At 43.8% G+C, this 26,448-nt stretch overlaps 2 protein-coding genes across 3 annotated transcripts in view; both read right to left on the bottom strand.

The window, feature by feature from the left end:
* Positions 1 to 2,215, bottom strand: part of LOC109889489 (excitatory amino acid transporter 2-like) — a 50,728-nt gene extending 48,513 nt beyond the window's left edge. The window contains exon 1 of one of the 2 annotated variants that reach the window (XM_020480939.2): positions 1,689 to 2,215. The gene's annotated coding sequence lies outside the window, so the exon portion shown is untranslated. The remainder of the gene's footprint in view (positions 1 to 1,688) is intronic. The other variant, XM_020480937.2, reaches the window with a different exon arrangement.
* Positions 2,216 to 18,946: 16,731 nt separating this feature from the next.
* LOC109889488 (inactive serine protease PAMR1) overlaps positions 18,947 to 26,448 on the bottom strand; it is a 58,993-nt gene continuing 51,491 nt past the window's right edge. Inside the window, exons 7-14 of the mRNA XM_020480936.2 lie at positions 26,136 to 26,306; positions 25,180 to 25,371; positions 23,925 to 24,920; positions 23,560 to 23,736; positions 23,277 to 23,343; positions 22,211 to 22,443; positions 21,533 to 21,909; positions 18,947 to 20,708 (exon numbers count right to left, since the gene is read on the bottom strand). Coding sequence (XP_020336525.2) covers positions 20,139 to 20,708; positions 21,533 to 21,909; positions 22,211 to 22,443; positions 23,277 to 23,343; positions 23,560 to 23,736; positions 23,925 to 24,920; positions 25,180 to 25,371; positions 26,136 to 26,306 — 2,783 coding nt within the window. The 3' untranslated portion in view covers positions 18,947 to 20,138. The remainder of the gene's footprint in view (positions 20,709 to 21,532; positions 21,910 to 22,210; positions 22,444 to 23,276; positions 23,344 to 23,559; positions 23,737 to 23,924; positions 24,921 to 25,179; positions 25,372 to 26,135; positions 26,307 to 26,448) is intronic.

Below are 26,448 nucleotides of genomic sequence, written 5' to 3'. Positions count from 1 at the left end.
TCTCCAAAACAAATACTTTAAACTCTCCTAGAGGAAGTTGACAATAGTGAAAACAGTGAACATTTAACTCAAATGATGGTTTGATGAGCATGCACCTGTCTAAAATAAAAACAGACCTGGGACTAGAAAAATGACTTCATCGCTCACAACAAACCACTTTTGATAACACGACACCACAAGATAACTATGTTACCGAACACGTTTCTTTTTACGATTTACGCAACGGATATGGATGGCTGTGTTGATTATTGATAAGATACTGAATGAACAATAGAAGAGCTAACCCCTAAAACACTAAAACAACAATGATCTCTCTTCATCGTAGTCCTCTCTGGCTTGCATTGAGAAGATCTGGCAGGATACCTAGAGTCACGCGTGTGGGAATGCCTTGCGGCAAATCGCGAAAGATGTGCGCTTTGGCACACAGACACGGAGCCGTTTGGTAGAGAAATTATATTAACGGGATTAGAAGCCCAGATGCAAGATATATCGGTATGTAATTACCACACATTGTCTGTTTGCAAACATTGCCTCCTCAGTAGTAGACTAGATAAGTGTTTTATGACAGAAGTACACCTTGAATCGCACCCTTAGGGTAACGTGGGGTAACCAGCTCCCCGTAAAACCAATGTCCAGTTACTGACACAAGCAAAGTTTGGTAAAAATGTGGTATGTGGATGATGGTCATGCATAGGCAAACAAACTATGAAGGGGAATAAGTGGCTAAAGTTTTTGTTCTAATGTTGTTTTTGGAAAAGGGGTGTGTTTCCCAAGTACGGGGTAATGATTTGGACAATGCTAATTTAAGTACTATTGACTTGCACTCACCTTAAATTTGTACTGCTTTATTAAAAATGTAATTCAATGTTTATCGCTAAACAAGTGGGTTCTTTATCTTTAGGCTCCCCTAATGGTATATACTGTATATATATAACATTTATAGATCTAATTTAATTAGATTATACATATAACGTTTTCCTTAGAATTGTTTTGTTAGTGACTTAAATGTTGATGAGACAGAACATTTTTAGTTGTGCAAGAGCAGTGGCTGCAGGGAAAGTGTTCAAATGTAGTTTTGTGACATAATGTGGTTTTTGTGACAATTACAGGTGTGGGGCGGGCTTTGTTACCCTACTGTTCCTTTTACTATTTGCATGTCAACAATTTATGATATAAAACAATATGAAGACAATGTAGCAATTGTGAATTGTTTTTTGGAGTCTATAGGGAGTGCAGATTGCTGTGCTGCCTAAAATTGTGTCCACGTGCACCTGTTTTGCCCATGCCGGTAATGTGAAGCGCAGCCTATTGTTTTCTGGAGGAGCGAGCTCCAACACTTTGATCCTAACCATGCTCTTATAATTGCAGTATATGAACATTTTGACCTTTTGATAGCTAACCACATTGCAACTTTACTTTAAGTTGGTGTAAAGAAGCATGGATAATAATATTAATAATGATGATAGTGACAATAATTGTAAAAATGATAACAATTAGAATTAGAATAATTAGGTTGCCTATAGAATTAATTACTGTGTTCTGATCATCATGATTATAATTTATCATGTAATATTAGGCCTACTGCAATAATTATTCTTATTTTTATTATTATTATCCTCCCCTCTTTTGCCAAAAGCGTATGTCCTGTAAACATGTAATGTGCATACATAATAATAATTGCCTCTCACCTTTGTATTCAATCTTAGAGTTATTGGAAAATAAGTTTCAGCCTCTCTTCTTCTCCCTTCTCCGAGTCTTGTGCATCCGCTTCAGAGATGTTCGACTGCTGAAATGCAAGCCTTCAGTGCGTCCAGGGCATGAGCGAGAGCAGCACCAGAAATCAAACAGACAGATTTCTATCACAGTAATCCGTGGAGCTCTGTGCTCAACAATCCCACTGAATGAGCTCTGCCTTACTTTGCTCCTTTTGCTCCTTTGCGCTTTCACTTCCCCCACCTCCCCTCCTCCTGTTCACCCCTTTTCTTCTCTGAATGCCGATCCTCGTTGGTTGACGGTACAATCTTGATGCCCCCACCCATCTTTATTAATGTTTAAACACTTTTACCTTCTTGAAACACATGCTTTTGCTCCTCTGTGTCTGTGTGTATCTCTGTGTGTGTGTGTGCGTGTGTGTTTGTTCTAGGGGTGTCAGTATGAGGTCAGGTGTAGCGTTGTCAGGTTAACAACAAGTTCACTATTCTCTATTGCAAGCACTAATGGCTATATTGGGGGTATGGAATGAACTGGCAGTTGCACTCTAAAAAAAATGCTGGGTTGTTTGGTTGACTCAACTACTGAGTTGCAGGCGTTGGGTCACTTAGTTAATTTGTTTTCTTTAGAAACAGCTGGGTTATTGATGCTGGGTTATTGGTGCTGGGTTATTGGTGCTGGGTTATTGAGATATGACCCAGCCGTTCAGATCAGAAGACTGGAGGTGTAGTTTAGTAGGGGCGTGGCTTTCAGATAGTTATTTTTGGCCACCCATGAGATTAAATGTCATTCCTGTTTATTTACATTTTTGTACCTTCAATGATGATACAGAAGTATATGAGTTTCCTAAAACCCTGTGTAAATCCCATTGTTGGGATACAATAAGTTGGTATACCTTATTAGGCAATAAGGCGGTGTACATTATTATAATATGTATTTGGGGGTGGTAGGTAGCTTGGTGGTTGAAATCTGCCCTTCTTCTCTTGAGCAAGGCAGTTAACCCCCAACAACAACTGTTCACCGGGCGCAGATGACATTGATTAAGGCAGCCCGCACAACTATCTGATTCAGAGGGGTTGAGTTAAATGCCGAAGACACATTTCGGTTGAATGCATTCAGTTGTGCAACTGACTAGGTAATCTTAATATTATAGAAGAATGTGTCATAAAAAAAATCTGAATTGAAATTTAACATGATGAACAGGGATTACATTTGCTCTCACTGGTGGCCAATAAGATTAACTCTGCAGGCTAATTTGACTGAGCGTTCAAATTCAGCTGGTCACCAATTTCAGTCGGTCACATTGGTGGCTTTATCGGGACTCGGTCAGTTAATGTATTAGCAGCTGTGGTCATTGTGGAGCGATGGAGAAGGTCAAAGCTGACTGCCGTGTAGCAGAGGTGGTTTGGTGAACCACATGCGATGTGTAACCTTGCCTGAAACCTGATGACTCGTGTTAGCTTACCTTGTTACTGCCTGAAAGCTTTAGCTCAGTGGATTCACTGTGTCACACTTGTCATTATCATAGCCATATAGTATGGCTAGTAACCGAAAGGTTGCCAGATTAAATCCCTGAGCTGACAAGGTAAAAATCTGCCGTTCTGCCCCTGAACAAGGCAGTTAACCCACTGATCCTAGGACATCTTTGAAAATAAGAATTTGTTTTCGTAACTGACTAAATAAATAAATAAATAGTACGACAGTTTGGTGGTTCCTCACACAGACATACAGTACTGATTCCTGACAGGTGGATTTCATTGGTACTTTACCATGTGGATTCAATTACAGTAGTAGCACAACAACATCCACATGGTCTATTGCGACATTGTTCTGGCACATCCTCCGTCTCTGACCCATGACCATAGAGGAAAACATAAGTGCAGGAACCACAACATATTTACCAGACACACACAATGTGGCCTCATGTAGATTATGTGATAACTCATAGGTCCTACAAGGACTCTGGGGAGACAGTGATGTTTGGTGGTAATATATATGGACAGAAAGAAGGAAAGGGTTAATGACAGTGGGATAGGCACAGACATGTTGAGTGCAGAAGAAACTTTATCAAAGTCGTTTTAGCTATGTGAAGTATGATGAAGGAAACATGATCAATTGATGTGAGAGTGAGTGCTAGGGGCCCAATGGGGTGTTTGATCGCCCCTAGGTTATAGGTTGGCAGGTAGCCTAGAGGTTAGAGCGTTGGGCAAGTAACCGAAAGGTCGTAGCTGGCAGAAAATAGTAAAAATAAAGAAAAACCCTTGAATAACTAGGTGTGTCCAAACTTTTGACTGGTACTGTATGTTTGGTGCCATTCCATTCGCGCCGTTCCAGCATTATTACAAGTCATCCTCCCCCCAGCAGCCTCCTGTGGCCTACTGATTATTTCTCACTATCTACTTGTGAGCTACTCATTGACAGTCTGCCACCTACGGAGTATGCAGTTTTCTGCTCAGGTGCATCCTTTGGTAGTCTGTAGTCTGCACTACAGCAAAGGGTAATCAGACCCGTGCTTATCATGGTTCTTAAAGACAAAAGACAATTTTCTTTTGCAGGTGCCTTTTCATTTTAAACACCAGTGGTACAACTAGTGCATTCTGACTGCAAGGAACAATAACAGCAGCGCGCAGGAGCAAAGCAAAACCATTCATCTTGATGCAATCTGTTAATTATTATATCATCAATAAAATGGACATATATATTTGAATACAGACTAGCTCAAAACATTACTAACCATTGAAAATGACAGATGACCCAACGGATCATGAGCATTTTCTGGTAAAAAGTGGGGGGTGCAAAAACATATGTTTGCTCCCTTATTTTGAAAGGGGGGGATGCAGCTGCTCCATTTTCTCATTACTCAGGTGCCTATGGACTAAAGGACATGTGCTAAATACAAATGGACAGCAGCCAAAATTGCATACTACAGCGTACCATAAACACCCTTGTGCTATAAGAAGTTTTATGGTCTAACAGTCTACACATGGCTGCAATGGTGCACCTGGAAATACAGTTAGAATATATTATCCTTGCCTAGCATGAAAAGACAGTTATCATAATTAGGTGTGTATTAATTGGACATGAGATTTTTGCATATCCCACTCTCCCTGAGATACCCTTGGAGAATGGGGTCACATTAAGGATCTGCCATTATCAACCACAACCCAGGAGAAATTAGGGTTAACAGCCTTGCTCAAGGGCACATTGACAGATTTTCTTTCTGACAGAGCTTGAGAGGATCTGCAGAGAAGAATGGGAGAAACTCCCCAAATACAGGTGTGCCAAGCTTGTAGCGTCATACTCAAGAAGAGTCAAGGCTGAAATCGCTGCAAAAGATGTTTCAACAAAGTACTGAGTAAAGGGTCTGAATTCTTATGTAAATGTGATATCAGTTTTATTTTTATGTACATTTTTAAAAATGTTTTTAAAAAACTGTTTTTGTTTTGTCATTATGGGGTATTGTGTGTAGATTGATGAAAAAAACGATTTAATCATTCGTTATAAGGATCGGACCAAGGTGCAGCGTGTATGCGTTCATTCTTATTTATTTAAAGAATGAACACTGAACAAACTAACAAAATAACAAAACGAACCGTGAAGCTATACATAGACAAGATCCCACAAACACCAAAGGGAAATGGCTCCCTAAATATGATCCCCAATTAGAGACAACAATAAACAGCTGCCTCTGATTGGCAACCCTATCAGGCCGCCATAGACATACAAATCACCTAGACCTACAAAAACCTAACCCCCCCCAAAGGTGCGGACTTCCGGCCACAAACCTGAACCTATAAGGGAGGGTTCGGGTGGGCATCTACCCTCAGTGGCAGCTCCGGTTCTGGACGCAGCCCCCCCTCTTTACACTGATCACTCCGCCTTTGTAGAACCGGACCATCGCCGGAGGCTCTGGACTGGGAACCGTCGCTGGAGACCCCAGAATGGGGACCGTCGCTGGAGACCCCGGACTGAGGACCGTCGCTGGAGGTTCCGGGACTGTGGACCGTTGTTGGAGGTTCCGGACTGGGAACTGTCGCAGGAAGCTCTGGATTGTGGAGGCGCACTGGATGCCTTATGCGTGGGACCGGTACCGGTGGTACCGGGCTGATGACACGCACCTCAGGGTGAGTGCGGGGAGGAGGCACAGGACGTACTGGACTGCGGAGACGCACTGGAGGTCTGATGCGTGGTGCCGGCACTGGTGGTACCGGGCTGATGACACGCAAATGCAGGGCAAATGTGGGGAGGAGGCATAGGACGTACTGGACTGCGGAGACGCACTGGAGGTCTGATGCGTGGTGCCGGCACTGGCGGTACCGGGCTGATGACACGCACCTCAGGGCGAGTGCGAGGAACAGGAACAGGACGTACTGGCCTGTGGAGGCGCACTAGAGGCCTGATGCGTAGGACCGGTACTGGTGGTGCCGAGCTGATGAAACGCACCTTAGGGCGAGTGCGGAGAGGAGGCACAGGACGTACTGGACTGTGGAGGCGCACTGGAGGTCTGATGCGTGGGACCGGTACAGGTGGTACCGGGCTGATGACACGCACCTTAGGGCGAGTGCGGAGAGGAGGCACAGGATGTACTGGACTGTGGAGACGCACTGGAGGTCTGGAGCGTAGAGCTGGCACAACCCGTCCTGGCTGGATGTTTATTTTCGCCCTGCAAATGCGGGGCGCTGGCACAGGACGCACTGGGCTGTGCAGACGCACCGGAGACACAGTGCATAGAACCGGCGTAGGATATCCTGGTCCAAGGAGGTGTACTGGAGACCAGGAGCCCTGAGCCGGCACCATCCTTCCTGGCTGGATGCCCATTCTAGCCCGGCCAATGCGGGGAGCTGGAATAGAGCGCACCGGGCTATGAATGCGCACTGGAGACACCATGCGCATCACTGCATAACCTCTCAATTGCTAGCACTTCTCTCCGGAATCTTGCGTCGAGCTCCTCACTCGACTCCCTGATTGGCTCTGGTTCAGCCCTCAGCTCCACCGACCACTCCGTGTGCCGCCCCCACACGGGGGGGCTGAATCTCGTGCTTGTCTCGTTGGTACAACTCCTCGTAATATCGCTGTTCTGCTTTCGCTGCCTCTATCTCCTCCTTAGGACGGGGATACTCCCCAGCCTGTGTCCAGGGTCCTGCTCCATCCAGAATCTCCTCCCAGGTCCATTCTTCCTGAACACGCTGCTTGGGCCTTTGTTGGTGGGATCTTCTGTCACATTCGTTATAAGGATCGGACCAAGGCGCAGCGTTGTATGTGTACATTCTTATTTATTTAAAGAATGAACACTGAACAAACAAAATAACAAAACGAAACGTGAAGCTATACAAACAAGTGCTGACAGGCAACTACACATAGACAAGATCCCACAAACACAGGGAAATGGCTAACTAAATATGATCCCCAATCAGAGACAACGATAAACAGCTGCATCTGATTGGGAACCATATCAGGCCACTAGAGACATACAAATCACTTAGACCTACAAAAACCCTAGACATTCAAAGAACTAACGTATCCACCCTAGTCACACCCTGACCTAACCAAAATATAAAGAAAACAGAGATCTCTCAGGTCAGGGCGTGACAAATCAATGTTAGAATAAGGCTGTAACATAACCAAATGTGGAAAAAGTTGAGGGGTCTGAATACTTTCTAAAATCACTGTATTTGCAGTAAAATCACTGTATTTGCAACTGAATTTAAACTGCACTTGCACATCTGAACTTACTTTGTTGCAGGTGCAATGTATCCCTGTTCTTTATTAAGCTTTATGTACTGGCCTCAAGGCTGTTGTCAGATCTTTTCTGGGTATTTTTAATTTGCGCCCTTATGTAGACATTGCTCCACCCACAATCAAGGAAAAATGAACGTGTTACCAACTATAACAATGTGCATTTCATAAATATTCGAATAAAGTGTGTATATAAAACGTATCAAACACGTTTGTAAAACCACAATGAGGACTTCATCCTATCAAATCATTTGGTATAGAGTAGGCTGAAATGATTAATGACAAGACATTAGTTCATGTTCACATTTAGAACAGTACATGCATGGGCATCATCATTAAGACCTTTTGGGAATAATGCCTGGAGGGTGAAAATCCCAAAATAATCTCTTTTGCTCAGTGTACTATTTATATCACCTCCCCTGTCTGATATCTTAACTTTCTCTATGCCACAAAATCTAAAGGTAGAAATGCCATGTTGTAGGTCATTAAAATCTACTGTGACATGGCAATCCCTGTCATTACTCCTAATTTAACTTTTATGTTCACTATTTCTCTGTTTGAGAGAACGAGAGGTTTTTCCTTTATAACACAGCCCACATGAACATTTAATCATGTCGATAACATGGTTGGACATAATACTGCCATTTATTTGGAACTGTTTTCCTGTATGTGGGTGGCAGAAATATTCACACTTCATATTGTTGCACTATGCCTCTGCATTTATAGCTACTGTTCGGAAGAGGGCATACATTTTATTTTGTGGCTGGCGGTTAGCTTGGGCCAACTACGCGTAAATTGCGACCTCTCCTATATACTGTAAATTGTGGGTTCTTAAATTTATCTGGCAAAGCTGCATCAGATGATAAAACAAGCCAGTGATTCTTGACAGCATCTCCCTCCCACTTTGCTCGGGTTATAAAATATATGTGGTGTTGAACATTACGGAATATTCTTTAGCGCTAGTGGGTATCTTTTGTATCAGTTCATCTCGTGTTTTCCCTAGTGCCATATTAAGAGCTTCATCCAGCACTTTGTACGGTAGCCTCTTATTAGAAACCTATTGCGCATCTCCACTGCTTTTTCTAGATAGACCTCTGTCGAGTGGCATAAATGACGCAGCCTGAAAGACTGGCTTCTTTGAAGTCATCTTTTTAATGGCTCTGGGCAAAAGCTGTCCCCCTGTAATATAGTATTTCTCTCCGTTTCTTTTCGGTACAGAGTTTGGGTTCCATTTGATTTCTCAATCCACATAGCGAGGTAGGGAACACGCTTAGTGTCACATTAAGTAGTGAATTTGAGACTAGGGTCAATGTCATTGAGTAATGTAATAAAGTCTGACAGCTCTTCTACCATTCTTCCCCATATGGAAACAATGTGGTCAATATCGATACCACTTCAGGATTTTATTCAAGAATGGATTTCCATTTTCATATTCAGCCAGTTCGAGAATAAAGTTTGTTGGTGGATATTCATTGGCATTTCCGTCTCTAAGCTAGTTGAGCTACGGCTGGTACATATTTTGTCCCAAGCCATTGTGTTTATCAGGAGTCGACTGTTTCACTCTTTCATGCGCAAGTGCTTTATGGGTGAGGTAGGTGTACTGTTCCTTGTGCTGCTTTTTACTAATGTATAATAATTGTTGAATATCCTATATGTTTAATGTACTGTATGTCTAAGGGGAGGGGTGATAAAGGCTACACAGCTATATACACAGAGTATACCAAACATTAGGGACATATTTCTGATATTGAGTTGGATCTTGCCAATTCACCCTCTGAATGGCACACACACAATCCATGCCTCAATTGCCTGAATGCTTAAAACTCCTTTAGCCTGTCTCCTCCCCTTCATCTACACTGATTGAAGTGGATTTAACAAGCGACATCAATAAGGAATCATAGCTTTCACCTGCATTCACCTGGTCAGTCTATGTCATAGAAAGAGCTCTTTATGTATTGTATACTCAGTGTAGATGACTCTGTAATGAAAGGAAAAGTAACCTTAGCCTTAATGGGCTTGGGCCCCCATGGCCTGTGGCCTCTGAGGGGCAATCACGGAAGTGCCTTAGAGAGTAATAAAGCCATTGTTTCCCGGGGAATGCCTCTGGTAGTGGTTAGGGAAGGAAGATATAGATATTGTGTTGTGAGGTGGGTGTAGCTCAAGACTGAACCATAAGCTTAAGCCGCATCTTTGAATGGGTGATTTAAAACCAATAACAACATCAGGAGTACAGAGTGTATTACTGTTAACCAGTAGAAGGGTAGGCTCTAGGCTACCTCTGGTTTGTTGCTGTGTTTATATTCAAGGTATCCAGGGCCTCTCTTGCTCTCTCTCTCTCTATCCCTCTCTGTGAGCAGCAGTTACCTGCTCCAGAATTCCATACATGGCTGTGGTGGAAGCCAAATAAACTAAGGTATCTATTCAATCTGTAAAGCTGAAGCGTTAAAATATTGAAATATGAAGGTAATTTCCTATTGAGCCGACAAACGCAGCATGTACCGTGAATGCAGCCTGTGCTGAAGTGGGAACATTGCCTTTAAATTTCTATCACGATTTAAAGCTGACCTTCTGGGATTTGACTTGAATAGAGCCCTAAGTTACATTGTTGCCTCTGCCTGGGAACCTCCATCAGAGGCCTGCATATGGATGATGGTGAAATCACATCCTGGGCTTAAAACGCACAACAAAACGTGTGCGTGTGTGTGCAGTAATATGTGAATATACAGTACTTGTGCTTGTGTGTGCAAATATATTTGTCTGTGCATGTACAGTATTTGACTGAATAATATACTGCGTACAGTATGTGTTCTGTTTGGTACCTAAAGTCCCTCATTGCCAAGCAGAGGGTGAAGGTGAAGATGGAGAGGGGAGGGAGGGGTAGCAGGCAGGGGGAGTAGATCCGGAGCTAGGGTGGTGGTGGTTGAGTGTGTGTGTGTGTGTGTGTGAGTGTCGTGTGGTAGATATAGCGAGGGGAGATAAACACATCACAGAACACCTGAGAAGAGATTAAATGTAAATGCATGGTCTCCATGGACACAGCAAAACCCTGAGAACATCACAAGACTACTGCCACAGCTCTCCTGTGTTGTCAGGAAAGAGAGCCATCTCTTTGTTGTGTAATTCCCTGTCCCTGGAGCGCCAATGTCTGTGTTGCATGTTTGTATGTGTTGTGTGTGTGTGTTACGTGTGCACGTACACTTAAAAATAAAGGTGCAAATTGGAACCAAATAAGGTTCTTGATAGCAATGCCGTAGGGGAACCATTTTAGGGTCTCTGAAGAACCATAAATGGGATGGTTCTTACAAAAATCCCAAACTAGATCTTTTTCGGCCCTCCAGGACCGGAATTGAATAGCCATGCTGTAGGGTTTTCAGCCTTATTTGCATATTTCCCAGTGCATTTTGAGCTAGACTTAGAGTTACCAGTACCATCCATGACTGTCTTCACTGGTGACTGTCATGCCCTGATCTGTTCCTTGTGCTTGTCTCAACCCCCTCCAGATGTCACCCATCTTCCCCATTATCACCTGTGTACTTATACCTGTGTTTTCTGTTTGTCTGTTGCCAGTTGGTCTTGTTTCTCAAGCTTACCAGCGTTCGTCCTGTCTGCTTCTGTCTTTTCCCTGCCTCTCTTTTTGTCATCCTTCTGCTTCTTTACCCTTGCCTGCCCTGACCTTGTACCCGCCCGCCTGACCACTCTGCCTGTCCCTGAGCCTGCCTGCTGTCATGTACCATTGTCCCACCTCTGGATTATTGACCTCTGCCTGACCCGGAGCCTGCCTGCCATCCGGTACCTTTGCTCCACCTCTGGATTATTGAACTCTGCCTCTAACTGACCCTGAACCTGCCTTCCTTGACCTGTCGTTTGCCTGCCCCTGGCATCACAATAAACATTGTTACTTCACACAGTCCAGACTTGGGTCTTACCTTGATTCCTGATAGTGACAGAGACATGCTTGTTGCATAAGTACATTCATATTCTGTCCTGTGGCCTTCACCAAATGAGATCCTAAGTGAATATATTATAATTCAAATGGTATTATTTTAGTCAATACATATTTCATGCAGCCTTTTTTGCTGGCCTAGTTTACCCTAACACAGTGGCCTGAAACTAATGGTTTCCAAGCCATATCAGGCTTGCAATTCACATTATTGGAATTTGTCCTATTGGAATCCAGCCAGAGTGGAGATATCCAACTTTTGGAATTTTTATTCACCTGCAACTTGCATTCAGAAAGACTGCCAGGGTTGGGAAAACTAACAAATGAGACTACATTTGCGATACATCTACGGTTGCGATAACTCCAAGTAACAGATAGGAATAGTTTAGAAAAATGCATGCTATTTATAATTGAATAGCATGAGATTAATAAAGCAATCAATGCAAAAACATACAGTTTGAAGTCGGAAGTTTACATACACATTTTTCAGGCACTCCACAAATGTCTTGTTAACAAACTATAGTTTTGGCAAGTTGGTTAGGACATCTACTTTGTGCATAACAGAGGTGTACCTGTAGATGTATTTCAAGGCCTACCTTCAAACTCTCTTTGCTTGACATCATGGGAAAATCAAAAGAAATCAGCCAAGACCTCAGAAAAACAATTGTAGACCTCCACAAGTCCGGTTAATCCTTGGGAACAATTTCCAAATGCCTGAAGGTACCACGTTCATCTGTACAAACAATAGTGGGACCATGTACTTTGGTGCAAAAAGTGAAAATCAATCCCAGAACAACAGCAAAGGACCTTGTGAAGATGCTGGAGGAAACAGGTACAAAGGTATCTATATCCACAGTAAAACGAGTCCTATATCAACATAACCTGAAAGGCCGCTCAGCAAGGAAGAAGCCACTGCTCCAAAACTGCCATAGAAAAGCCAGACTATTGCTTGCAACTGCACATGGGGACAAAAATTGTACATTTTGGAGAAATTTCCTCTGGTCTGATGAAACAAAAATAGGACTGTTTGGACATAATGACCATCGTTATGTTTGGAGGGAAAACGGGGATGCTTGCAAGCCGAAGAACACCATCCCAACCCACGAAGCACGGGGGTGGCAGCATCATGTTGTGGGGGTGCTTGGTGGGAGGGACTGGTGCACCTTACAAAATAGATGGCATCATGAGGGAGGAAAATTATATGGAAATATTGAAGCAACATCTCAAGACATCAGTCAGGAAGTTGAAGCTTGGTCGCAAATGGGTCTTCTAAATAGACAATGACCTCAAACATACTTCCAAAGTTGTGGCAAAAAGGTTGATTCTGCTACGACACAACAAAGTCAAGGTATTGGAGTGGCCATCACAAATCGCTGTTCTCAATCCTATAGAACATTTTTGGGCAACTGAAAAAGCATGTGTGAACAAGGAAGCCTAGAAAGCTGACTCAGTTACACTAGCTCTGTCAGGAGGAATGGGCCAAAATTCACCCAACGTATTGTGGCAAGGTTGTGGAAGGCTGCTGAAACGTTTGACCCAAGTTAAACAATTTAAAGGCAATGCTTCCAAATACTAATTGACTGTATGTAAACTTCTGACCCGCTGGGAATGTGATGAAAGAAATCTGAAATAAAATCTGAAAGCTGAAATAAATAATTCTCTCTACTATTATTCAACTGTTCTGCCTGCGACTATGGAATCCTGACCTGTTCACCAGACGTGCTACCTGTCCCAGACCAATTATTTGACCATGCTGGTCATTTATGAACATTTGCACATCTTGGCCATGTTCTGTTATAATCTCCACCCGGCACAGCCAGAAGAGGACTAGCCACCCCTCATAGCCTGGTTCCTCTCTAGGTTTCTTCCTAGGTTTTGGGCTTTCTAGGGAGTTTTTCCTAGCCAACGTGCTTCAACACCTACATAGCTTGCTGTTTGGGGTTTTAGGCTGGGTTTCTGTACAGAACTTTGAGATATCAGCTGATGTACGAAGGGCTATATAAATACATTGAATTTTTTGTTCTGACATTTCACATTCTTAAAATAAAGTGGTGATCCTAACTGACCTAAGACAGGGAATTTTTGCTAGGATTAAATGTCAGGAATTGTGAAAAACTGAGTTTGAATGTATTTGGCTAAGGTGTATGTCAACTTCTGACTTCAACTGTTGATATTAAAAATGACAATTCTACCTGCATCATGCTGGGAAATATGATAGTGATGGGTGTGGTTTTGGTTCAACTCTGGTCATTTACGCAAACATTGGGGTTCTTTAACGCCACTGAATGTTAATTGTTAACTGAAAAATCAACGATTTGCTGTGTGCTTTGAAATGGACACATCTACAGGAATCTTCCATACATTTATTAAAGAACCTTTTAGAATTTTGAAGAACCTTAAGGCTGAGGAAGAACCATTTAAGGACCTTTTTTCTCAGTGTAGCATAAGAGGCTGGTGAGAGGAGCTACAGTATAAGAAGACAGGCTCATTGTAATGGCTGGAATGGAATCAATGGAATGGTACTAAACACATGAATACAATGTGTTTGACTCCGTTCTATTGATACCATTCCAGCCATTACAATGAGCCCATAGTCATATAGCTCACATGCTCTGCTGTGTAGAGCCATCAGCGCTGAGCTCTAAAGAACATGCAGTGCTTGCGGGATCCATACTACAGCTGGGTTTGACTGGGAAACTGGACTGTGAACGGACATTTAGTGTATGTCAGGTGTCAAGCGCCTTGCCCCTCCGCCTCTTAAGTGCAAACACACTATAGAGCCTTCATCGCATCCCTTTTGTTAGTATTGTCAAGTGCTTTCCACTGGTCTTAGGGTCATTCTCTAGTTCCCAGCAGATGAGTCAGGTTATGTTGAAGTGTTGGCCCACTCTACTGATGATGGCCAGTAAGCTAACTGGGGCCTGAGAACGAGTCTGCTTCCAGCCTGGGTAGAATAGATCTCTCCTCAGGGGAATTTGAGGCCTAAATGAGGCCCTTGTCCATTTCCAGTAAACCACCGGAGAAAAGAGACAAAAAAGCTTTCATAAATCTTGTTCCTGTGTACAAGAGAAAGTAAATTGTCTCTAGGTTGCCGTCCATCCGAAGGTTTTATTGAACTTCGATCTCCCTCCAAGTATTCGTTGTACAGGCTGTTCGTGCCAGGGCAGTGAGGGTCCAAGGGAAGGTTATGGCCAGAATGTCATTGTTGCCAACATCAGGTTTTCTACAATATGATGCAGAGGAGGCAGGTGGGAAGAGCTATAGGAGGACAGGGTCATTGTAATGGCTGGAATGGAATCAATGGAATGGAGTCAAACATGTGGTTTTGATATGTTTGATGTGTTTGAGAACTTTCCATTTATTCTATTCCAGCCATTACAATGAGCCCTTCCTCCTATAGCTCCGCCCATCAGCCTTCTCTGATGTGCCGTCTCTCAGCATGCATATGCAATATTGTAGGTGTTGTCGGAGCACCTCCAAAGAGGCTTCCTATCATTTTCCTGTGCAAATCAACGATCTCACTGACATTTCCATTTCACATTGTCATGAGGCCACAATTGTTTTTTAACTCAAACAGTATACGCTACCGATCAAATGTTTTAGAACACCTACTCATTCAAGGGTTTTTCTTTATTTTTACTACTTTCTACATTGTAGAATAATAGTAAAGACATCAAAACTATGAAATAGCATAAATGGAATCATTTAGTAACCAAATAAGTGTTTAACAAATCAAAATGTATTTTATATTTGAGATTCTTGAAATAGCCACCCGTTGCCTTGACAACAGCTTTGCAAACTCTTGGCATTCTCTCAACCAGCTTCACCTGGAATGCTTTTCCAACAGTCTTGAAGGAGTTCCCACATATGCTGAGCACTTGCTGGATGCTTTTCCTTCACTCTGTGGTCAGTCTCATCCCATTCCATCTCAATTTGGTTGAGGTCGGGGGATTATGGAGGTCAGGTCATCTCATGCAGCACTACATCACTCTCCTTCTTAGTAAAATAGCCCTTACACAGCCTGGACGTGTGTTGGGTCATTGTCCTGTAGAAAAACAAAAACAAGTCCCACTAAGCGCAAACCAGATGGGATTGCTTATCTTTGCAGAATGCTGTGGAAGCTATGCTGGTTAAGTGTCAGCAGCAAAGCACCCCCCCACCCTAGCACCTCCTCCTCCATGCTTTACGGTGGAGAAAACACATGCAGAGATCATCTGTTCACCCCCACCTCATCTCACAAAGACACGGCGGTTGGAACCAAAAATCTCAAATCTGGACTCCAGACCTTAGGACAAATTTCCACCGGTCTAATGTCCATTGCTCATGTTTCTTGGCCCAAGCAAGTCTCTTCTTCTTATTAGTGTCCTTTAGTAGTGATTTCTTTGCAGCAATTTGAACATGAAGGCCCGATTCACACAGTCTCCTCTGAACAGTTGATGTTGAGATGTGTCTGTACTTGAACTCTGTGAAGCATTTATTTGGCCTGGTCATTTCTGAGCCTGGTAATTCTAATGAACTTATCCTCTGCAGCAGAGGTAACTCTGGGTCTTCCTTTTCTGTTGCGGTCCTCATGAGAGCCAGTTTCATCATAGAGCTTGATGGTTTTTGCGACGGCACTTGAAGAAACTTTCCAAGTTCTTGAAATGTTCCTTAATGACTGACCTTCATGTCTTAACGTAACGATGGACTGTCGTTTCTCTTTGCTTATTTGAGCTGCTCTTGGACTGCTCACACACACCTTGTCACAACACAACTGATTGGCTCAAAGAAGGAAATAAATTCCACAAATGAACATTTAACAAGGCACACCTGTTAATTGAAATGCATTCCAGGTGACTACGTCATGAATCTGGATGAGAGAATGTCAAGAGTTTGCAAAGCTGTCATCAAGGCAAAGAGTGGCTATTTTAAGAATCTCAAATATAAAATATATTTGGATTTGTTTAACACTTTGTTGGTTACTACATGATTCCATATGTGCTATGTCATAGTTTTGAGGTTTTCACTATTATTCTACATTGTAGAAAATAGTAAAAATAAAGAAAAACTCTTGAATGAGTAGGTGTTCTAAAACTATGCAGCGATGGATTACTTTTCCTAAGCTTTGAAGGGCTATGATACTGATGGCATCCCAGCCTAAGTATCACCAGTAACACTAGCTTATTATCATTCCCAGAATCCTCATGACTCATAACTCATGACTCATGCCTATCAACCAACCACAGACACAGCAGCTCTCCCAACATGATAGAAGTACATCTTCAGACTGTGTGTGTGTGTGTGTGTGTGTGTGTGTGTGTGTGTGTGTGTGTGTGTGTGTGTGTGTGTGTGTGTGTGTGTGTGTGTGTGTGTGTGTGTGTGTGTGTGTGTGTGTGTGTGTGTGTGTGTGTGTGTGTGTGTGTGTGTGTGTGTGTGTGTGTGTGTGTGCAAGAGAGTGAGACAGAGAGTGTGTGAGAGAAAGGGCAGGGTCGGGTAAGGTATATGTAATACAGAGAACAATGGACACACATTATTTCCCTTGGTGTGTGCTTTGATCTATGTGTGTATCTTTCCAGACAGGCTTGATACCTCCGCCCACCTAGGAGGCTGTGGACTCGGTCTGATGTGGCTATGGCTGGTCCTCCTATAGACGACTAGACTGAGGAGTCACTCACTCAACATCTCATGGTTCATCAGTTATTACAGTGCGACAGCTCCTTTGTTTTCAGGAGGAGGAAAGCTCTCCACATGTGAATACTAAATGGCACTCAATTCCTAGAGTGTATTAATTATGAGCAGATCACAATGGGCTCTGCTCAAAAGTAGTGCACTATGTAGGGAATAAGGTGACATTTTGGATGTAAGTTGGAACATATACAGTGCCTTGCGAAAGTATTCGGCCCCCTTGAACATTGCGACCTTTTGCCACATTTCAGGCTTCAAACATAAAGATATAAAACTGTATTTTTTTGTGAAGAATCAACAACAAGTGGGACACAATCATGAAGTGGAACGACATTTATTGGATATTTCAAACTCTTTTAACAAATCAAAAACTGAAAAATTGGGCGTGCAAAATTATTCAGCCCCTTTACTTTCAGTGCAGCAAACTCTCTCCAGAAGTTCAGTGAGGATCTCTGAATGATCCAATGTTGACCTAAATGACTAATGATGATAAATACAATCCACCTGTGTGTAATCAAGTCTCCGTATAAATGCACCTGCACTGTGATAGTCTCAGAGGTCCGTTAAAAGCGCAGAGAGCATCATGAAGAACAAGGAACACACCAGGCAGGTCCGAGATACTGTTGTGAAGAAGTTTAAAGCCGGATTTGGATACAAAATGATTTCCCAAGCTTTAAACATCCCAAGGAGCACTGTGCAAGCGATAATATTGAAATGGAAGGAGTATCAGACCACTGCAAATCTACCAAGACCTGGCCGTCCCTCTAAACTTTCAGCTCATACAAGGAGAAGACTGATCAGAGATGCAGCCAAGAGGCCCATGATCACTCTGGATGAACTGCAGAGATCTACAGCTGAGGTGGGAGACTCTGTCCATACGACAACAGTCAGTCGTATATTGCACAAATCTGGCCTTTATGGAAGAGTGGCAAGAAGAAAGCCATTTCTTAAAGATATCCATAAAAAGTGTCGTTTAAAGTTTGCCACAAGCCACCTGGGAGACACACCAAACATGTGGAAGAAGGTGCTCTGGTCAGATGAAACCAAAATTGAACTTTTTGGCAACAATGCAAAACGTTATGTTTGGCGTAAAAGCAACACAGCTCATCACCCTGAACACACCACCCCCACTGTCAAACATGGTGGTGGCAGCATCATGGTTTGGGCCTGCTTTTCTTCAGCAGGGACTTCCCTGATGGTTAAAATTGATGGGAAGATGGATGGAGCCAAATACAGGACCATTCTGGAAGAAAACCTGATGGAGTCTGCAAAAGACCTGAGACTGGGACAGAGATTTGTCTTCCAACAAGACAATGATCCAAAACATAAAGCAAAATCTACAATGGAATGGTTCAAAAATAAAAATATCCAGGTGTTAGAATGGCCAAGTCAAAGTCCAGACCTGAATCCAATCGAGAATCTGTGGAAAGAACTGAAAACTGCTGTTCACAAATGCTCTCCATCCAACCTCACTGAGCTCGAGCTGTTTTGCAAGGAGGAATGGGAAAAAATTTCAGTCTCTCGATGTGCAAAACTGATAGAGACATACCCCAAGCGACTTACAGCTGTAATCGCAGCAAATGGTGGCGCTACAAAGTATTAACTTAAGGGGGCTGAATAATTTTGCACGCCCAATTTTTCAGTTTTTGATTTGTTAAAAAAGTTTGAAATATCCAATAAATGTCGTTCCACTTCATGATTGTGTCCCACTTGTTGTTGATTCTTCACAAAAAAATACAGTTTTATATCTTTATGTTTGAAGCCTGAAATGTGGCAAAAGGTCGCAAAGTTCAAGGGGGCCGAATACTTTCGCAAGGCACTGTATTTTCTAGTTTCTATAGTGAAATGTGCGGTTAATCGTGATTGGGTAAATGTCCGTTTTAATGATCCAGGAGATTTCTATATCTATGTGTTTATTGTGTCCCATTATATGAAAATATATATTACAGAATCAATCATGAACGTAGTCATGATAGATGAGCATACAACATGTGTGCTGGACTTGTGAGCTTATTCTGTAGTTGTTTTTGTACATCTATTGTAAGTACACGGGTAATAGAGGAAGTGAAGTGAGCATAACTTTGGTGTGTGTGGATCCTCAGTCACTCTGGCCGTGAGCATCCCTCCATAGAAATGGATGTTTTGATGCATCCACCCTGTGGATAAATGTTTCTCCATCAATTACTTCCCTCATTTTCTCTTTAGATACTAGCAGAGGGGTCAACACTTAAGTGATTAACTTCATTATACATACTTTATTAGCTGGGTAGGCATGTAAGAGGGAGCTGTTCTAAAAAAAATATCAGGTTGCTGCTGTTCGATTGAAGCCTTTCATTGTGTATATTTGACCTGGATTAATTCATAGGCTTTCGCTGGAGAATTGGCCCTGGCTGAACGGCTGGCTGATTTGCATAGCAAGCGCCAGGTTCTCTCTTTCATCTCTATTTATTACAATCATATGGGTCTCCTTGAATTAATACTGGATTAAAGCTCACAGATCCACTCTCCGTGATCAACTCCAATCAGACCACTGTGTCTTCACACACACCCACATATCGTTAATTAAAAACATGGCTTTGCTGTCCTTCTATACAATATGTACATCACTTGAGCCATGTGCAGAGCCATAATAATAATAATACATTACATTATATATATATATATATATATATATATATATACATATCAAAGAACACAATGAAAACCAGGTTTTCCCAGAGGCCAGAGGGAACTGGTTTTCAAGTCGTTTTCAAGTCTGTAGCACCAGGTTGAAGGTAAAGCCTGAACACTGAAGTACTGTGTTGAGTGGAGGGTCTACCTGATCAGGCTGTGTTAGGGCACCCTAACATCAGTGCACCGCCCTGTGCAGTCCAGTGTTGCTCTGCTCTTTACTGATCACACTCCCTGCCTTTGTTTGACAAGAAGAGGGACAGTGGGAGAAGAAAGGAGGGAAAGGCAGAATGGAGAAGACATTGGCAAATAAAAGGAACGGGGAATAATGATGAAGAGAGAGATTGGCAAAAAAAGCAGGTGTAGTTGGTTGGAGGGAGGAAAAGAGAGATACAGGGTGGGTCACATCCTGGTGATCTCACTTCATATGGCTCTCTATCCAGTCTTTGAAGTTAGCCACATGTGTGTACACAGTAAACAGGTCTGGGTCACACTCTCCCTGGTCATACCCGAAACTCACCAACCCCAGCAGCCGCCACTCCCCTTTGGACATGTCCCACCCCCCTGGAGAGGCAAGAGAGGGGTCCTGGGTGGAGCCTGTCTGAGCGGGAAGGATCAGGATACCCCCTGTGTCCGCAGGACAGATGTTAGATGGGCCATAGTCGGGTCGCTGGCGGCCGCAGAGCATGTTGTCTGTAACGCTCACAGGCACACCATTACGGGCATACTGCTGCTCGCAGGGCACCACGTCAGCTAGGTGCTGCACACCCACCCTGGCCCTCTCCTCTTCCCCAATCCGGGGGTCCGGCAGGGGGGCCCAGCCCATCACCAGCCCCTTTCTGGAGATCGCCTCTTCCCCCTGGGTGTCAGGCAGACAGAGGGGCAGGACCTTCTCCCCGATACGAGCCTTGTCCAGCAGCTTGATCACGGCCAAGTCTGAGTCCAAGACCAGGGGGTCGTAGTTGTGGTGGACAGAGATAGAGGCCACCTGGAGGAGAAGAGGCGGGATGTTTAGAGAGACATAAAATACATGATCACAAGGTAGACAGATAACATAAACTGGTCAGAGTAAGAAACAAGAAAGGAGGTATGGTCAGTGAGACAAGGGATGGTCAGAATGAAGAGGGAATGATCAGAGAGAGAGTAGGGATGTTTCGAGAAAGAATAGGGGGAGAAAGGAGGTGTTACAAAAAGAAAAGCTGTAGAAAGAAGAGAGAGACTGTGCCAAACGTAACGGCAGGGTGACAGCTTGGCTCTCTGAGGGACGATGTTAGCTGGGCTTGTTACCTGGCAACTCACACTCCTCACTCATATGCTCATACATTAATTGACTGTCCTTTATAAAGTGCAGTATGTACCATAAATCGACAAGTCATGTATCACAACCACATTGGTGTTTCCTTACAGTCAAAGTGGAACCTATTCAATGACTGAACATAAACAGACATGGGGCTGTATGGCTAGATGTGGTACACATGATGTCATGTTTGTAAAATGATGCATTATAATTGGACACAGGTTTAAAACCCCTGCAACCCAGCAATTGGTATTATATAGATCCCATAAGGCTGGTAAATGTAGTACCTCATGTGTGATGAACTGTACACCATAGTTGTATTTCAGTGTGATTAGTGCAGTGTGTGACTAACTGAGTACAGGTGGTCTCCCTAGCCTATATAGTTTAAACCCCTTTCATTCCTTACTTGCCACCCCCACCACCAACCCAGTTAGCCCTCTCCAAACCCTATCTCACTCCCTACTCCCCACCCCCCACCCCCCAACCACCTCAGCCCTATCCAACCACTCTCTTACCCTAAGATGCTGCAGGCCCTTGGTCTCCCGGAGGTCACTGCGGTAGTGTTTTCCCATCACCACCTTGACCTTGGCTGCATCAAGAGGGTACATCTTCCCCAGCTCAGTCACACAGTGGGCTGCCACCACCACACTCCGCTGGTTCACCAGGGCCCCGCTACACACCAGCTGCCAGCCTGAGGCATCGTCCTGCCCCTGGGACCCAGCCCCTGCTTCTGGTACAGCTCCAGGCCCCATATTTAGTGTCTTGTCCAGGCTGGCCTTCTTGTCTAGCTTGGTCCCTGCTATGTTGGTGGAGCGTCGGTAGATGGCGGCTAGCCAGGGCCAGTGGGACTCGGCTGGGCTCTGAGGGTCAAAGGTGTGGTGCTTCCCACATACTGGGAAAAGAAAAGGATGGGGAGACAAGGGTAGAGAACAGGAAAGTGTGGCCAGGGAGGATAAGATAAAAGAAAGGGAAGGAAGATAATAAACATCATACTTTCCAGAGTGATACAACAACACTTGATATCGTAATTTATGAAAAAATAATTCCATATCATACCCAACCTGGAATATTACTTTTTCAGCCCAATTTCCTTGATTGTTTAGTGTCTGGGTGTGGTTTGAACGTGTCATTCTTGCCTAAGTGGCAAGAACAACCTTTCTTTATATGAAGTAATGTGGCTCTGCTGTCCTCACCTGGCGAGCAGGAGACATGACGCCCGCTCCACTTGCCAGTCTTGAGGCAGGTGCGGCGTGCACTGCCTGAGTGGTGATAGAAGGGAGAGGCACACTCGTACGTTACGTGAGTGTAGAGGTGGTGGAAGCCCTGGGGCAGCTGGGATAGCACTGGAGGACCTTTGGTGGGACCGGCGGACTGGAAGAGCCTCCTGAACCCAGAGGAGGAGTAGAGCTTATGCACAGGGGTATACCTGAGAGGGAGAGAGGAGAGGGGTCAGTGGAGATGCCTTTACAGAAACAACTAGTGTATAATTAAGCAATAAGGCCCAAGGAGGTGCAACACGGAGTGCCTGGATATAGCCCTTAGCCGTGGTATATTGGCCTACCTGGTTAAATAAAGGTGAAATAAAAAAATATATACCACAAACCCCCGAGGTGCCTTATTGCTTGTGCCTTGAACTAGTTACAAACATAATTAGAACAGTACAAATAAATGTTTCGGCTTTCCCGTGGTATGATATCCCACGGCATTCAGCCTATCAGCATTCAGGGCTCGACCTACCCAGTTTATAATGTTCTTTAAGAGGCTAGCAGTGTGTATAAGTAGAGTCCTTTAGGTTTTTAAATGGCAAACTTTGATGTGGGCTTCACATGGTAAAGTGCCTCTGTCATTAAAAGATAGATGTCTTCTGCTATGCTGTGTGCATTAATGAGGATCATACATAATATCCTCTTATGGTGTGTGCATTAATGAGGATCATACATAATATCCTCTTATGCTGTGTGCATTAATGAGGATCATACATAATATTCTCTTATGCTGTGTGCATTAATGAGGATCATACATAATATTCTCTTATGCTGTGTGCATTAATGAGGATCATACATAATATCCTCTTATGGTGTGTGTGTGATGTTGATATGTGATTATGCACATGTTTGTGGTTTTTAGATATGATGATCTCTAAGGTAAAGCAGATATCTGTAGTGTTGGAGAATGCTTTTGTCTGTCGTATTTATGTAGACTATATCTTCTGCAAATTTTTGTCTGCTATGTAACATATGTTAATGTAAATCGACATACCTGAATGGAGCCTGTGGAGGCAGAACTCTCTGTCTGACCAGCTCGGAGACCTTGGGCTCTCTGCAGGCTGCAGAAAAACACACACAGGGTTCCCATTAATACCTACTGTCAGGCAGGGAGCTGCTCTCATTCTCAATGTTGGGTTGATTAGAGGCTGCTAAAAGTAGCGCCTAACTTTCAGGTGCAACAGCGTATTCCTAGATGATAATCACAAAGAAGAGGCACACGCATGCACACACGCTTGCCCACAATCACACACAAATACACACATTCCAGTGCATACCTCTCACACAAAGAGGTTGAACGCCCCCCCAGGAGCTGCCAGGCTGGCAGGAACGTCGGGCGTCACCACTAAGAGCGTATGAGTGGTTACAGAAGAACTCCACCGTCTCTGGCACCATCCCTGGCACCACCTGCTGGTACCCATGGTAGAGCTGCGGGAGAGGAGGACAGCTCTTCTCTGGAAGGAGGGAGTAAAGGAAGATAGAGGGGAAAGAGGGCAGGTGGTGAGAGCAGAAGGTGGAAAGGTGTGAGAAAGATGGAAAGGGAGTGAGAGAGTGTGAAATAAAACCTAAGATGTTGAGAGTCATTATAATATCTGTTTTAATGATGCAGTGTATTTTACAACACACACTTAAGATGTCTTACCGTTGATGATTTGGTTCTCTCTCTTCTCATCCTCAGACTCTTTAGTTGGCTTTTCTGAATCTTTTCCTGCATTTTCCTCTTCAGGTTTGCTTGTACTTGCCGCTGTGTCTTTGGCTCCTCTTGAATCTTGAGTTGATCCCATGTCTTTAGTCGATCCTATGTCTTTGCGTGGTTTTCCCACAGGCATTTTGGTTTCCTGACCTCCTGATGAATATGGGGTGAACTGTGTGTTGTTACTTCTAGTTGGAATAATACTCTTCACAACGTCTTTAGACACTGTTGTATTCAGACCCTGCTCTATGTCATTGGTGCCAAACACGTCCGTAACAGTGTAATCTATGGCAAATGTGTCTCCCCGTGGTTTTATCTCAGTGTAATCTATGGCAAATGTGTCTCCCCGTGGTTTTAAGTCGTTAGGATCAACTATGTTTGGACCACTGCTTGTATCTCCCGGTTGCTCTTTCTTCTCCTCTTTCTTCTCCTGTCCTTTATCTTCCACCACCACCACTATCTCAGGAATCTCTGTAGTCTTGCCTATCTCCTGCAGCACGTCTGTGTCTCCCCCCGTATCTGGACTGCCATCTGTGTCCTCGGTGGTTTTCCCCAAGTCATTTTCTCTGTCTCCCTCCACTGTGTTTAACATGTCATCCGTTTCTTTACTGTCCACTTTATCCTTGCTACCTCCAGTAGGTTTCTCTAGCCCTGTTTCTTTTTCTTTGTCACTCGTTTTATCCTTGCTTCCTTCTGGGATATTCACCCGAGTAATGTCTATGTTTTTCTCTTTACCATCTCTAATGTCCACTGTCGTGTTCCTCAGGCCTGTGTCTGGCTCTTTACCAGCCACGTCCTCCTTGATACCCGTAGTATTGTCTATCTCTTTGTCTTTGGGTTTTTCAATGTCTTTATGTGTGTCTGTGTCAGTGTCTTTGTCTTTCTCTGCAACAGTGTCTTTGTTCTTTTCTGTATCTTTGCCTGATTCAGCAAGTGTGTTATTCACTGTAAGAACAAGAATAGAATACAAAGTGAATTACAGGGTTTAAATGGCTGTAAATAAGTGTTGTTATACAGTTGACTGACGATTCTGAATGGTTGTACACATTTTACTCGTGAAATATTGTCAATTTCACGCAGGCTTGGTCACCTAGTACATAGTCATTAATTTACAATAATAATAGGTCAACTATTGATGTCTGTCAAAACCTGTTCCCACTGTCTCCAAACTCTGAATCCTGTCATGCCATGCTCTGACCCTAACCTTTGCCACAGGTGGGAGGTGTTCCGCTCCAGGTGTTGTTGGGAAGACAGGTTCTCTGGTGGGTTCCGCTCAGCTTGTAGGGCTGGTAGCACAGATACTGCAGGGCAAGGATGACGTCATTGGGACCGTACACCTTGAAGTGGTCTCCATGGATGGGCTTGGCTGGGATGGCACAGAACTTCACCATGGGCACTGCAGAGGAACAGAGAGGTCATGTAGGCTCAGTGAGATGGGATTGAGGTGGTCAGACACTATTGCTTTAGTGTTAATATGTCTCAAATGTTATTGTATAAAAAAAAACTACAGCATTAATGTCACTAAGGTCAGTCAGGTTTGATTTTTCACAAAGCACACCAATATACACTGACTGTACCAAACATTAGGAACACCTTCCTATATTGACTTGGACCCCTTCTTCCCCCAGCCTCAGATCAGCGGGCCATCAACTCTACAAGGTATCAAAAGTGTTCCACAGGGATTCTGGCTCATGTTGACTCCAATTCTTCCCATAGTTGTGTCAAGTTAGCTGGATGTCCTTTGGGTGGTGGACCATTCTTGATACACACGGGAAACTGTTGAGTGTGAAAACCCCAGCAGCATTGCAATTTCTTGACCCAGTCAATTTGTTGCGCCTGGCACCTACTACCATACACCATTCAAAGGCACTTAAATATTTTGTCGAGCCCATTCACACTCTGAATGGCACACAGACACGATACAAGTTTCAATGGTCTCAATGCTTAAAAATCCTTCTTTAACCTGTCTCCTCCCCTTCATCTACACTGATTGAAGTGGATTTAACAAGTGACATCAATAAGAGATTATAGCTTTCATCTGGATTCACCTGGTCAGTCTATGTCATGGAAACAGCAGGTGTTCCTAATGTTTTTTACACTCAGCATACATTATGCTTTGCCTCACTCTCTCTGTGCCCCTCTCTCTCATGGGCCTCTTACCACACTGGGGGGCAGGGGTGCTCCAGGTGCCATCCCGGAGGCATACGGCTGTGCGGACCCCCCTCAGCTCGAACCCAGGGTCACAGCTGAATATGACTTGTGCCCCTGAGTTATGGAATACCCCCTCTGTGGTGCCATGGACAGGTACCGGGGGCCTCCGACAACCTACAACTAGAGGGATACACACAAACCCATACACACACATACACAATTACACACAACCCTTCTCATGCTTTCTGAGCACATTGTGTTTTGTCTTCTGATCACTATAATGTCACCAATCTTCTGCCATCCATAAACACCACTTCAGTGT

This window comes from Oncorhynchus kisutch, linkage group LG4, assembly GCF_002021735.2.
Source record: "Oncorhynchus kisutch isolate 150728-3 linkage group LG4, Okis_V2, whole genome shotgun sequence".
Lineage (NCBI taxonomy): Eukaryota > Metazoa > Chordata > Actinopteri > Salmoniformes > Salmonidae > Oncorhynchus > Oncorhynchus kisutch.
The sequence above is the reverse complement of the archived record's forward strand: the minus strand, read 5'-3'. Positions and strand labels throughout refer to the sequence as shown.